At 44.0% G+C, this 15666-nt stretch overlaps 1 protein-coding gene across 1 annotated transcript in view; it reads left to right on the top strand.

The window, feature by feature from the left end:
* Window positions 1–15666, top strand: part of RBM26 (RNA binding motif protein 26) — a 102153-nt gene that overhangs the window by 35865 nt on the left and 50622 nt on the right. The window contains exons 12-15 of the mRNA XM_034758282.1: window positions 1612–1776; window positions 5165–5296; window positions 7872–7943; window positions 9255–9383. Coding sequence (XP_034614173.1) covers window positions 1612–1776; window positions 5165–5296; window positions 7872–7943; window positions 9255–9383 — 498 coding nt within the window. The remainder of the gene's footprint in view (window positions 1–1611; window positions 1777–5164; window positions 5297–7871; window positions 7944–9254; window positions 9384–15666) is intronic.

Below are 15666 nucleotides of genomic sequence, written 5' to 3' on the forward strand. Positions count from 1 at the left end.
TAGCAGTCCGATCTATCGGGGATCCATTTATCGCGTCTCATCTAGACGCAATAAATTGATCCCCGAACGTGCTCCCCATCGACTCCGGAACTGCACCAGAGCGAGAGGCGGAAGTGGAGTTGACGGGGGAGCCGCGGCCGTCAATCCTGCACTCTGAGGACCCAAGGTAAATCGATCTAAGCTACGTCGACTTCAGCTACGAGAATAGCGTAGCTGAAGTTGCGTATCTTAGATCAATTCCCCTCCCCCTCCCCCCCCGTAGACCAGCCCTGAGTGTGTTGGTGGTTCTACCTGGGTGGGCACAACCTGGAAATATTCCATTCATTGGGTTCACAATCCTTCCTCTCCAATTAAAATTGTACCATCTCGAGCTTTCATGATGCCACAACAGTTTGAGAATTGTGATGTTGGTTGTTTAGCTATTAGAAAAAGATTTTTAGAATACCCTGCCTTGTACACCACTTTGGCTTCTTTTGCTTCATTTTCCATCCATTTTCTTCTCTGTTCTGGCTGATCTTTTAACTTTCTTGTCTCCATCTGCATGCTTTTATTGCAGGATAGCTCTTTTACTGCTGTCTCATTTGTGTTGAATTCTCTTCTTTAGTTCTTTCATCTCTTAAACTAGCTTCCATGTGTTTGTTTGGAGCCATTCTGCTTTCTTCGACCTTCTCATGTCCACTGTAGTCGTGGCTGCATCCACACTTGATTCTTTGAAAATTTTTCTGTATAGTTTTCCACACACAGTTTTCTGATTATAAACATAATTATGAAGCTGCTACTGAGTAAACTCTGTTATGCCAGAAGCGGGAATAATTTCTCTCATCTGTTTGGAAGATACAGGATTTTTTGCTAAGTGTCTGCTCACTGGTCTACATGTTTATGTACACTGTGACGAGTGTACTAGTTTATTTTTATATTGCGGTGTTGTGTATATATCTTGGGCATTACTAAGCTATATATACCGTAGAAACTTGGAATATTTCAATTCAGTGTGCTGGATATTTCAATTTAAAATGCAAAAAAGCAACCTTGGGAGGCGTGATGGTGGTGAAATTTTAATAATACGTTGGGAAGTTACTAACAAAATTTCTCTTAAGCTTGATTTGTAATTGACTGAAAAGAGTGCAGGCTTGTTATCTTTGGGTGTTCACGCATGCAAATATATATACAAAAAACACATTAAATCAGAGTGCTGATGTATATGAACCCCATACTATTGTGTCCCATAAGCTTAGTTTGTACTTTTTAAAAAACAAAATATATATTTTTTTTCAATAGCAAGAAGCACTAATTTTCAGTAAGGACTATTTGTATATAAAGGTGTCTCGTTTAAAACTGTTGTGTTTTAATTTACAGGTATATAAGTGATCTCATATCTTTTCTTTGTCTCCCTATTTTTAATAACAGCCAAACTGATGTCTGAAAACTGTAATATTAAAAATAAATCTTTTACATTTAAAGTCACGAATACCAAATCCTAACTGCATTTAAATTGGAAGCTTTTGAGTTCCTGAAAATAGTGGCTTAATGGTTATATTGAATGACATGTCCGTTTGAGTATGTGTTGTAGGAACTGCTGTGTAAGTTTGACTTTTCAATATGAAATCTTAGGTTGCCTATCATGGTGATCCAGAAGGTGCCCTTATCCAGTTTGCCACCCATGAAGAAGCAAAGAAAGCTATATCAAGCACAGAAGCAGTATTAAATAATCGCTTTATTAAAGTCTATTGGCATCGAGAAGGCAGTGCTTCACAAATGTCAGCTACCATGCAGAAGGTAAAGAACTTAAGTCTGTACTGGAATTTTATCTAAAAGTCGTTAAAATTGGTCATTGTAATTAAATTACTGGAATATAGACAAGACAGTTTAATAGTATAAATTTTAAAAGAACAATAACTAATACTAGTTGTAACTGATTTTATTTAGAAGTTTTATAATAGAGCCTTGCTTTTGTGTCTCAGGCATAAGGTTCAAGAGCAGATTAGCAAAATATGAATTAAGGCTCACATGATGGTTTTACCCAAGTACTATTATGTGGCTTGTGGAATATTCCAGTCCATGTCATTTCTGTTCTTCTGAGATAAAGCAGGGATCTAAAGTAGTGTCTGCTCTGCTAAATGACATACTGTATATAGTCGATCATAAGCTGGTTTGTTTATAAGCTGACCCCACCCAAGATGGATAAGTAAAAATGGAAAATTTGTATAACCCGTTCATAAGCCGACCCTATAATTCAGGGGTCAGCAAACTTTGGCTCCCAGGCCATCAGGATAAACTGCTGGTGGGCCGAGATGGTTTGTTTACTTCGAGTGTCCACAGGCCCTGAGGTAAACCTAAGTAAACAAAGTGTCCCGGTGCTCCAGCTGCTTACCCTGACGGGTCGGGATAGCAACTGGTGGGGAAATTTTTTGAGGGGGAGAAGCTGGGAGTCAGGGCAGTAACCCCTGGGACCCCCCCACACTCTCCCCATACCATCCCTTCCCAACGTATCTGGGGAGGGCCAGGAGAGGATGTCTCTGGCCCAGCTGGAGCTGTTCTGGCAGCGCAGCCGCAGCCTGCTCCGGTGGGCCAGACCAGGCGGCGCGGCTGCAGCCTGCCAGCACCAGAGCTGCAGCTGCTTTGGAGGCTGGGGGAAGAGCAGTGTGGCCAGAAGTGGAGAGACTCTGGCCCTGCCTCTTCCCTTCTGGCTCTGCTGGCTGTGCTGCCTCTCCTGGTTCCCTCTGTTAGGGGTAGGGGCTGTGTCCCACCTCTCCCTCTATACCCGTTCATAAGCCGACCCCCTTCTCTGGTGCTTCCCTTTTTTACTAAAAAAATTCAGCTTATGAATGAGTATATACGGTAATTGTTTTTAGGTGACAGCCTTTTTCTTGTAGCAAAGCATGAGAAAGGTGGTCGATTTATGCATCTTGTTTTTACGGGAGAATATCTCTGTTCTGCTAAACACCCGCAAGAGACCCTGTTTTCCCTGCCTCCTTTTGTGATGTACGTGCTCACTCCCGTAGGAAAGTGTGGTGGAATGTACTTCTGTACTGAGGTGCTCCTGAAGGAATATAGGAGTGTACACTCTGCTCTGTAGGAAGGGAGTACATCAGAGGTGTGCTTTTAGAGAGCATGGGATTTGGAGGGAAGTGATGGGGGGATAGTTCCCTTTTTATGGACCCCCTGAGTTCCACAGGTATGGGGAGAACTCAAAGTGAGACTTAGGATTCTCCTTAGTGATAACTCACAAGCCTTGTTAGGTTGTTAATCACCAGGTGAGCCAGTGTTTGGCTTGATTGGAGGCCTGATAAGCCTAATAAGTATTCTACTAAGCCTTGCAGATTGGGGATGGAGTGTCTGCCAACTAGCCCCTTCTAGGTGGTTATCAGGTCTCAGAAGCTCCCCTCCAACCTGAGATTTCTGTACTCTTTAATCTGGACCATGAACCTCTATATCTTCTGTTTATCTGAATTAATATCTGGTCTTGTATCTTCAATTTCTATGAGAACAAATATTCACTTTTACAAAATTTAGTTTTTTATCCAGATTTCTGATGCCTCTGGATTCTGTGGTAATTTTATCTGTAACTGTGTGTGGTCCACTATTTTTTCCATGTATGAAAAAGGCAGTTTTGAATTAAAAATAAGTGGTTTGTTTTTCAATGACCTGTTGTCTTGTAAATTGTCCTGGCAGCAGCTACTGTCCCACTCAGCCTCCTGTGCTCACAGGGAGAAATTCTACTGATGATAAAGATGTTTTCATTATGGCTCTAAGTAATTCTTATCAAATGCCTGTGAGCATGCTCAGAAGCGTTTTTCAGTCTTCTACAACTTGAATTTTTTTTTTAATTTTTTTTGCCAAACCAAGCAGAGATAATAGTTGTCAGTTAGGATGGTGATCGTCACGTGTTTCAAATACCAGCTCGTGCTGCAGCCTAGTTCAAAAAAGTTTTACTAGACTTGCTTGTGCAAGGGGAAGTTCCCCTCCGCCCCCACCTTTTATCCTTCTGTAATCTAAACAGCCGAGTGATGAAAACTGGTATATAAATACCAAGGTCATTATCAAAACTGCAGAGATCTGTCATTGCAGGTGTGTTTTCCCTGTCTTTTAGCAAATAAACAATTGAAGTAGAAGAGGATAATCTAACTTCATGAGAGGCACAAGAAGTATGGCTCTTACTATTTTTTCAGTGTCACTTGCCGGTTTTAACAGATCAAAGTTAAGAAAATTGTATTCAAAATGATTAGTGGTGAATAGAAATGTAGCTATTAACAATAGAGAAATAAAACCTAAAAACAGCAGAAAGGACAGGACTCTACAGTGGGCAGGGACATCATCCTTCAGTGTGAATAGCTCTGAGATATATTGAAATAAACTATTCTGAAATACAGAATAAAAATGCATACATTATCCCAAATATGTATGTTAAAAGAAAAATATCTTTATAAAATCAGCACACTTCATGGAGAACAGTTTAAAAAAAGTGTAGAGGGACTCCTTGAAGGAGATACCCCACCCTAGTGACTTTTAGTAGCAAATATCCCAAACTGCCAGTATGAGGCACTAGATGGGGAGGGCTCTGAGTTGCTACAGTGAATTCTCTTCCAGGTGTGTGCCTGGTGGATCTTGTCCACGTGCTCAGGATCTAACTAAGGGATCGGCAACCTTTGGCCCGCGGCCCGCCAAGGTAGCACCCTAGCGGGTCAGGATGGTTTGTTTACCTGCCACGTCTGCAGGTTTGGCTGATCGCGGCTCCCACTGGCCGCAGTTCACCATCCCAGACCAATGGGGGCTGCGGGAAGCGGCGCAGGCCAAGGCATGTGCTGGGGGGTAGGGATAGCTCAGTGGTTTGAGCATTGGCCTGCTAAACCCAGGGTTGTGAGTTCAATCCTTGAGGCGCCATTTAGGGATTTGGGGCAAAAATCTGTCTGGGGATTGGTCCTGCTTTGAGCAGGAGGTTGGACTAGATGACCTCCTGAGGTCCCTTTCAACCCTGATATTCTATGATTCTATGCTTCTTTTGGTAGCAAGAATAAAATTTTATAATGTTAGAAAGGAAATACTATAAATTTAAAAGGAGACAGACAGTAACAGCTTCATTGTACCTTTATTGGTCTACATAGGCAGCAACCTATTGTTAATATGTTAGTGTCTTTGATTTAAACATTTTTTTCTTCTTTTAAAGGTAATACAGCCTTTAGTTCAGCAACCCAGTTTACCAGTAGTGAAGCAGTCGGTCAAAGAGCGATTAGGTCCTGTACCTGCAAGTAATATTGAGCCCGCAGAGGCTCAGAGTGCCAGTACAGAAGTTGCTCAGGTATGTATAGCTTGCCTAGAGAAATGTCTGTGATAAATAGTTTAAAATAGTAATATCTTTCCTCATGATATGTTTGTAATGTTTTCATAGCTCAAAAATGTATGCAAAGAGATAATGTAGTTGTAGAGGACACCATATAAAAATATGCATTTGTCACATTAATGTATCTGTCATTTTGTACGATTAACATTTTTGGAGAGTCGTTCTAAATCTAAGGATATTTGGCTAGTTCTATTTGGATTTGCAACACTGCAGAGGAATAGTTCCTAGATTTTCAATTAAATTTTCAAAAAACTTGAAAACATTTCTATCCATGTTAAATCTTTATTAAAGAAACTAGTTTTTTCAGCATTTTGAAATTAGCTTTTATTTTTTTGATAAAAGCCTAGCTGTCTCTCTTGCCTGAGAGTTGCGACATAGTGGTTGGTATGGCGGTGCCTCTGAACTCATTTTGAAGATCAATTTTTAGATGCCGAATTCCTTACTTTTTGTTATATGTTGCTATGTTGGACACAGTAAATCTTGTCACAGCTCTGGGGCATGGATTGAATTTATCGAGCTATTTCTACCTTTCCATTGCTAAAGCATTCAGGCACATCATGAAAAATCATGTTTCACAGAATACTAAAACAATAATATAAAGATTTCTCAACAGAATAATTTGCATATTATCAGGAAAGAAAACCTCCTCTATTAAAATAGGTTAACCAAAAGCTTGACCAAATAAAGCTTTCACCTTTAAATGTCTAATGTTTTGGAGCAAACATAGGTCATCCAATTGATATCCTTTTATTTTGTTGCATATAATCCTATTCTGATTGTACAAATATTTTCTTAATATTTGCATTAAATTGTGAAACAGCTAATACTTGCACAGTGTAGCATTTATTAAGAATTATCACTTTAAACTCTTTTGCTTCAATAGTCACTCATTTATTTTAGGCGGCAAAATATGTGTTAGAAATCAAGATAAACAGGAAACCAAATGTACTTGTCCAGTCCATCTCCTAAAATGTCAGTCCACTGCAGTAAAAGCTGTGGAAACTATTGAGCCCCCTTTCTTGGAATTCATTGTGCCTTCATAGAGCCCCGTTGACTTGCAGGGTTGGAGCCAAACTGTCTGCATGAGCAAAATTTTAAACACATTAGTAATGCTATGTCTACACTCTACAAGTATGGCTTAGGATGACCTTACTGTGTTGCATGGGACATGACATTTTTCACAGCCCTGAGCGACATAGCCTGATCTAATTTTCAAGTTTTGAGCAGGTCTAGGACAGCTACTTTCTCATTAAATAAGAGAACACAGTCTCTAGCATGTATTCTCATTTTGTACCACATACATGGTACTCATATGTGTGCAGGTTGGAAAAGGATGGGGCATTTAAATGTAAGCACTTTGTTCCCTAATTTGAGTGATAATGCAGAATATTCTTAGCGCAGAAAGAACTTTCCTAATGAAGATGGGCTATTAGTGTTGCCAACTTCCTTCAGTAACCATTATCTTTGATTTTAACTGTCTCCTCCTTCTGAAGCCACATACTTAGATTCTTGATGGTGATGGTTGTCAGTAATTGCTCCTATTGAACCTGCATTGAAAATGGTCTGAGGCGCTATCCTGCGATAGGTTTTGTCCTGTCTACCTTTACAGTTAGACTGTTTGGAGCACTGTTTCAGGGGACCAGGCTAAGAAGTGGCAGAGATAGGTCAGATCCTAGTTCATATGGTGCTTAACTTGTCTGCAGAAGCAGTTAGAATCTTCACCTGCCCAAAATCAACAGATCTAATAGATGTTTCAGGCTTTTGACAGCTCTGCCAGCTCACCAGCAGCATTACGAACAGATGGTCAGCTTGTGGTTTGGAAATGTTTCCAAGAATTTTACGTAATTCCTTAATACAAGGAGGCAAAGCACCATAGTACACACTATGATTCCTGAGAGATTTCAAGATGAATTTCTACCTTTAAATACTCTTCAGGTATTGGATCATGTCTATAAGTAGACATTTTCAGCATCGGACAATTACTTTAACCCTCTGGGAACTCCAAAAGAGGAAGAAAACCTTAGTTTAGAATTCACAAAATGCGTAAGTCCTGAAAGTGCCTCTTTGCAATTGATATCTGGAAACTGCAGCTTATAATGTTCTATCTTTAGCAGGGTTTCATTTTAAATTGTGATTTATTTGTAAGTGCCTGCAGAGATACTCCTTGGTCTGCTAGTGTGAAACATACTTTTTCCACAATAAGGCCCCTGATGTTACAGTTGGATGTGTTTGGGCAGATCCTCATGTCATGTCAATTCAGTTTTGGAATCAGTGCCTATCTTACCAGACAGCTCTTATATTCAAGCATCTGATACTATAAATTTGTTAGTCTCTAAGGTGCCACAAGTACTCCTGTTCTTTTTACTTCAAAGCTGGTAATTTTTAGATCTTAAAAATAATCCTCCAGACTTTGCTGAACCCTTTTGTTATAGTCTGCATTCAGCATTGTACAGTTAAAACTTTAGAACTTAGTTATACTCTTATACAATTACACAGGATTAGAAAAGAATTAATTTTTTCTTCTTCTTGTTAGAATGTGACTAAATTATCTGTGAAAGATAGGCTGGGTTTTGTGTCAAAACTTCCTGCTTCAGCAACAGAGAAGGTAAGAAAATGCATGTTGTATTATTCCTTCTGCTCACATTTGTGTATCAGCTGTATCCTTGATACAAAATTAATTTTGTTTGAACTTTGCCCTTATCATAAACATCTAATTGAAACACAATTAACTGCCAAAAATAGTCTCAGAGAAAGTATACAGCAAGTATACTTTGCTTAATGAATGGTTAAATTGCAATTGGAATAAAATGCAATGGGGCATGTACTACTATTTCACATTTTGAACTTGAGATATTGGGTTGTATGCTTTCTACCACCAAAAATTTGTTTGAACTGAAACGCTTTTAGAGGATCTATTCTAGAGCCTAAATTGTTAGCACATTACTTGGTTCAACTTTAATTGCAAATACATTTTAAGTAATATTTAAGTAGTTTAGCTGGTCTCTCCTTTATTGTTAAATGGCTGCTGATTAATCTTTGTTTTTGTGTGTCACGGCAGTAGTAGCCAGAAACTTCAGGAGATAAGACTGGATTTAAGGCGAATATCAACATTTTTTTTCTTTCATTGGTTTCCTGCCTGTTTATGAAGCAGACTGTCCTGAAGGCATTTGTAGATGTACAGTTTGGAGGAGTGTGGAATTTTTTGTAATTTGTTAAAGCAGCATTTCAGCTCATCTCTAATTGGCCCACTAAGGCACTTCTTATGAGCTTTTACAATTGACATTGATAATAACATTTTGAATTATTTTCTACTCTCAACACATCCACTCTAGAAAATACTCTTTTAGTGGAAGGGAGTAGAGGTAATAGTAGAATAAAGTTGTAAAGCCCTTTTTGTGATACATGTCAATTGTAAATCCCTCTTTGTAAGGGATTCATTCTAATTCATTTCTTTCTGCTGTTTCCTTCCTGTCACTTTTTTCTCTTGGTATCATTTTTTTATGGAGTACATGGTTGACCAGTGGATTCACCAGCAGTCTGCATGCGGCTTTTAATTTTAACTTTCTCCTAAGTTATAGTGAAGCTATTTAAATGCCCATTATAGAAATGCAGTGGCCTCCTAATGAGGCAAGTAATGTCATACCTTCATTTTTGTGGTATTTATTCAAACATGGATGTGACAATTCCAAAGTAGCCTAACTGGCTAAAGCAGATAGTTGATGTAATGCTGCATTTTTGTTTATCATTTAACTCCAAGCTACTCCGAACATGTTTGTTACTTTAATTTTGATATGGTAATGAATTATAATCAAAGAAGGCAAAAGGTGTCTATATTGTAGAAAAGCCAATGCATTTTGAAGCACTCTTGCTGAAAAAAATCTAAAAACTGACATAATAAAATGATTTTCTCTTATAGGTATTGTCCACGTCTACTGGCTTGACAAAAACTGTATACAATCCTGCTGCTTTGAAGGCAGCACAGAAGTCTTTGCCTGTTGTTTCCACTTCCATTCTAGATTCCAATGAAGCACAGAAGAAAAAACAGGTAAAGTAAATATGCTTCTTTATAAAACGGGCATAGTATATTTAGGAGTTCTGTATTTGATAGACAGTGTCAACATATTTCCTCAGAACAGCATAGATGGAACAAGTTAATCAAATTACCCTCACTAATAACAGTGTAGTTGGTGTTGAAAGGACAAAAAAATGCTTTCAGAATTTGTTCCCACGGTTTACTTTTTTCAGTATATTTTCTAGCAATGTAAGTATATGATTGACTTAAGATCCTAGAGGAACTCAAAATCTGAAGCATCTTTCATGGAAATAGAATCTCCAGTTTGAGACATAAATTGTCTCTTGGATAATTGTGAGAAGGGAGTACAGAACAACCCTAACTTTATCTTCCAAACCGTTTAGAACTGACCTGCGTTTTTGCTATATTCTGGATTCTTAGTGACCAAGTATATTCTCAACAGAAAAATCCTACAATTTCTTGACTGCACTTCGATCCAGAATTTTTTTTATTTTTAAGTCAAACTGAATTTTGAGGTCCTCATAATTTTACTTTGAGATTATGGAAAATAAAGCAAAAAAGCATGCTAATCTCTGAATGGGTCAGACCATCTCAGCTAAAGTTAGGCTTAAAAAATGCTTTCGGTTCCTGTAGTTAACTTTTCTAATTTATGTCAACTAAATGTAGAATAAATGTTCTTCTTCAACTGGTTGCTCGTATCCATTCAACTTAGGTGTGTGAGATCACCACATGCACTGGTGCCGGAAGTTTTTTCCCTCAGCAGTATGCGTAGGGGACCAGCTCCGGCACCCCCTGGAGTGACGTGCACATGCTGCGGTATACAGTGCGCTGCCGGCTCCCCCCCACCCTCAGTTCCTTCTTGCCACCATTGACAGTGCTGGAACTGTTGCTGCTTCAGCTAGTGCTGTTGCTTTCTTGTTCGTATTATAATGTGTATAGTTTTCTGTTAGTGTTAGTAAATCCCTTAGCTATAGTTAGAGACTTGGTAGGTCCTGAACGGGACTTTGCCTTGGGATCGGACATGCCCTGGTCCCCAGGCTTTAAGCCCTGTGATCGCTGCAAGAGACCCATTCCCATTATTGATCGGAAGCTGTCCATGTTGCTTGGGCGAAGGGCACATTAATGAATAGTGCAAGATTTGGAAGTCCTTCAAGCCAAGGACTAAGAAGGAGCACGATATTCGTTTAATAATGCTCGTTATGGAGTCGGGCCTCACCCTGGTACCAGAGCAACACTCCGACTCAGCGCCAAGCACCGAGACTTCGGTACACTGGCCAGCACTGGTCCTCATCTGTAGCTCCGACCAAGAACCCCAAGAAGATGGTGCGAGGTTGGTCTCTAGCTTCCCGCAAGGGAAAGAATAAGACTGCGTGCGAGCACGGTTCTGCGCTGGGCAACTCTTCACCCCCGTCGGTATCTTGGGCCCAAGCTCTGGTTGAGCGGTGTAGCCCAGCCTGTTTCCCGCCGGCCACCCCGGATAGTGGCAGAGACCTCAGCCAGCTCCAGGTACCATCCATGCCAGAGGCCCTGCAGGCGGCTCAGGAGATCAAGTACCTCCTGGTGCTTGTGGCTCCTGTGGTTCCCAGTCAGGGGGTAAACCTGCATTTGGACCACCACAGTCCCCACCTCAGCAGCACCGTTACCTGTCACGGGGGACGTCCCGCCAGTGCTCGCCCTCCTGTAGCCACCATGTCTCTGACCGAGAAAGGACCTTGGGCACGGGCAGAGAGGCTCAAGGCAGCTCGCAGGTGTTTGGGTGCAGACCTCTGGAGGTACACGCCCCTGGCAGGAGTACCAGTCCTGGCGTCCTTTATCTCTGCGACCATGGTACCGCTTCAGGGACCCGTTGAGGGATCGACACTTCCATTTTTCAGACCGTCACCGATCCCCTAGGAGGGCGTCACTATGTGCGGGCGCTTCCCAGCACCGGGCCCATTCCAACGCCCGATACTGCTCCTCATCGTGATATGGTTTGTCAAGTGCGAGACATAGATCGCCGGCTCCAGGCCGTCGCAGATCCATTGAGGGCGATGGACCCATTATAGCCTCTTCGGGCGACGACGAGGAAGATGCCAGTGCTATAGGGTCCTCCACAACCATTGGTTGCCCAGTGGCTTGTTGCCCTGCTCCTTCTTGGACCTGAAGGGTCCCCTTGCGCTCGAGGCTTCGTGCACCAGAGGAGGGCAGGAGAGAGAGTCAGCTGGTCTCGGATACGGAGTGGATGGCTTGGAAAGGCTGGGTGAACCCTCAAGGGTTCCATGAGTACCATGGCGCCAGCCACTGGGCCTGAGCCCATGGGGCCGGTTTTGGTGCCGACAGTGTAGCCAATATCACTGATACCAGAGCTTGTCCCGCCGTCAGGGAACCTCGCTCCGAACTGGGGCTGGATCCTGAGTGGTCGCTCCCAGACAACCAGGACAGAGCGGAATGGTGGCTCTGCTCTGACTGATGCCGGTCACTCCGCCTGGAGTCCTATCTGGAATGGGGTCTTGGGGACCGGTAGCGCTAAAGCGTACCAGGAACTGTTGAAGAGGGTCGCTGTCAACCTGAGCCTTCAGGCAGAGGAATTAAAGGAGCCCTTGGACTCTTTCTTTGATGTCCTCTGCTCCACAGCACCGGCCAGGGTGGCTTTGCCCCTTCATGAAGGAGTCTCGAAGATCACCAATGCCCTGTCGCAAACTCCTTCCTCCCTGCCCCCCATTTCCAAGAGGGCTGAGCGCAAGTACTTTGTGCCATCCAAAGGCCATAAGTACCTGTACACCCTCCCTGCTCCCAACTCCCTAGTGGTAGAGGCGGTTAACTACAGGGAACAACACGGTGAACCTGAGGCTACGACTTTAACATGTGGCAAGCCATGGCCAAGTTCGAGGGCTCCCTTCCTGAGGCTTATAGGAAGGAGTTCTGGGCTATTTTGGAGGACGGCATACCTGCAGCCAGGGCGACAATCCAGGCAGTGTCAGATGCGGTGGACACTGCCGCCCGAACCATGGCCTTGGCCGTTGCTATGCGCCGAACGTCCTGGCTGCTCCTCTATGGCTTATCCATGGAGGCTCAGCAGTTGATGCAAGACCTTCCCTTCGATGGGCAAGCCCTATTTGCGGAACAGACGGACAATAAGCTCCATGGCCTCAATGATTACTGCAAAACCCTTAAAACATTGGGCCTATATGTTCCCAGCCCTGCCCACAAGCAGTGCAAGCCACAGCAGCCTCAGGGCCAGGGAAGCCACCCTCGCCAGGAGCCTCCTCATAAGAAATCCAGAGGCTACAAGTGGCGGCCTAGCCACCAGCCTTCGCAGGCTTCTCAGTCGAGCTCTACTTGCAATAAGCAGGTGGGCAAGCGTCCCCTACCGGACTGTTCCCAGGATCCTTCCTCCCCTATTTTTGCCAACTGCTTTTCTCCTTTCCTTCCTCCGTGGGCATCTATAACATCAGACCGATGGATCCTCAGTATGGTGGTGCGGGGTTACATCCTTCAGTTGCTTCCTTCCCACCCCCTCTCCCGGTCCCTCCTTAGGAACCCTTCTCACGAGAGTCTCCTCGTGCAGGAGGTAGAGGGGTTACTGCAGCTAGGTGCAGTGGAGGTCATTCCTCCAGAGTACAGTACTTTTATGACCTATCCTGGATCTGCGAGACTTGAACCACTTCCTAGCAAAGCTGAAGTTCCACATGGTCTCCCTGGCCTCCATCATTATCTCCCTGGATCCAGAAGACTGGTACGCTGCCCTCGATCTGAAAGATGAGTATTCTCACATCGCCATCTTCAAGGGACACTTACGCTTCCTCCGGTTTACTGTAGGTCCAAACCACTATCAGTTTGCGGTTCTCCCGTTTGGCCTAGCGACAGCCCTGCAGGTATTTATCAAGTGCATGTTGGTGGTGGCAGCTTACCTCAGACGTTGGGGTGTCCAGATTTACCCATACCTTGATGACTGGCTAGTCAAAGGCAGCTCCAGGTCCCAGGTCCAAAGAGATGTCACGATGCTGTTAGTCACTTGCAGTCGCCTCAGCCTGTTGGTAAACGACAAAAAACCCACGTTAGTTCTGGTACAGAGGATAGAGTTAATCAAAGTGGTGCTCGACTTGACCTACGGCAGGGTGTTCCTGCCACTGGAGAGATTCAGGGCATTGACGGACCTCGTCGCGGAAGTCTGTGTTTCCCCTGACCACAGCCAGGGTTTGCCTGCACCTCCTAGGTCACGTGGCAGTGTGTACATATGCAGTGCGCCACGCCAGGCTCCAGGTGTGACCCCTGCAGCAATGGCTGGCAACAATCTACTCCCAGTCCAGGGACCACCTGGAAAGGTTATTACCATCCCCGCAACGGTGCTTACCTGGCTGGGATGGTGGACCAACCCCAGGAAAATCCTGGAAGGAGTTCCCTTCGTCAGCACTCCTCACTCAGTGGAGTTGGTTTCGGACGCCTTGGATCTCGGCTGGGGGGCGGAGGACACCTCAGCACTCTCCAGACCCAGGGTATGTGATCCCCAGAGGAAATGATGCTACACATAAACATCAAAGAGTTCAGGGCAGCGCACAGTCTTCCTACCTCACCTGTCAAGCAGAGTGGTCAGAGTCTTGACGGACAACACAGCTTCAATGTTCTACATCAACAGACAAGGGGGAGCACGATCCTCGGCCCTCTGCCAAGAGGCACTCCGTCTCTGCGACTTCTGCATCGACCATGGAATCCACCTAGAAGTGTGTCAGCTTCCGGGTGCCAAGAACACGCTAGCAAATCACCTAAGCCGGGACTTCTCCTCTCATCCAAGTGGGTGCTCCACCCGGAGGTAGCCAGCATGATCTTTCAGAGGCGGGGAACTCCCCAAGTGGATTTGATCACCACTAGGCAGAACAGGAGTGCCACAGGTTTTGCTCCAGACGGGGTCTGGGCAAGGGCTCCCTCTCTGATGCCTTCCTCCCCAGGGTGGTATCTACTTTCCACATGAGTCAGGACATCTTTCTTCCGGTCTTCTGCCCCAAGCCCCATGAGATTAATGAAGAGAGGCGCCTTCACACTTGGGATGTAAGCTTTGTCCGGTCTGGCTTTCTACCTAGATTGGACAAAGCCTTTCCATAAGTCGACTCAGCTTTTCATTTCTACAGCTGATAGGATGAAGGGCCTCCCGATGTCCACACAGAGGATTTCTAATTGGATCACCTCTTGCATTTGGACTTGCTATGAGTTGGCGGGAGTCCCTCCACTACCGATCGTCAGAGCCCACTCAACCAGAGTGCAGGCATCCTTGGCGACCATCCTGGCACACTTCCCGATCCGGGACATCTGTCACACTACGACATAGTCTTCGGTGCACACGTTCACAGGCCGTTATGCCATCACTCAGCAGGCCAGAGACGATGCTGGGTTCGGCATAGCTGTGTTGCAATCTACATGTCTGTGAATTCCTACCCACCTCCATGGGGTACTGCTTGAGAATCACCTATGTTGAATGGACATGAGCAAGCACTCAAGGAAAAGACAGTTACATTTTTCTGTAAGTGGTGTTCTTTGAGATGTGTTGCTCATGTACATTCCACAGCCCGCCCTCCTTCCCTACTGTCGGAATTTCTGGCAAGAAGGAACTGAGTGGGAGGAACCGGCGGCGCCCTACGTACAACAGCAGGTGTGCGCCACTCCAGGTGGCGCCGGAGCCGGTTCCCTACGGATACTGCTGAGGGAAAAAACTTCCGGCACCAGTGCATGTGGCGAGTGTACACACCTAAGTTGAATGGACATGAGCAACACATCTCGAAGAACACCCAGTTACGGAAAAAGGTGACTGTCTTTTTTCAGTTCATGACAAATGAGTTGAATCCATCCAATTTAGGTTAGTAAAAGAGCATTGAGGATGACATAACTTTTGTATAGACGGTATAAGTTAATAAACACTAGCTATAGAGATCTTCAAATTTAACACATACGCCTTTGTAACTGTATGTCTCCTGTAATATGGGGTCAGATTTTCAAGTAGCCTCTGATATTGGGTCTCCAACATTATACAGCTATAACCTGGCTTTTCAGAAGGCCTGAGCACTTGTAAATTCCAGTGACTTCAGACTTCTTGAATAAGTCTTAAAGATAAAGAGAAGCAAGGAGTTTTGCCCTGTTGCTGGCTCACTTTTTCTGCTGCTCTTTACTGTCTGAAGAGATGTATATTTATTATAATACAATACCTGTGAGAAATTCAAGGCTCGTTGGGACTGATGTCAAATGTAGTAGGCTAATTAGGACACCTGGAGCCAATTAAGAAGAAACTGCTAGAATCAATTAAGGCAGGCTAATCAGGGCACCTGGG

The sequence above is a fragment of the Trachemys scripta genome, chromosome 1, assembly GCF_013100865.1.
Source record: "Trachemys scripta elegans isolate TJP31775 chromosome 1, CAS_Tse_1.0, whole genome shotgun sequence".
In the NCBI taxonomy this organism is placed as follows: Eukaryota; Metazoa; Chordata; order Testudines; family Emydidae; genus Trachemys; species Trachemys scripta.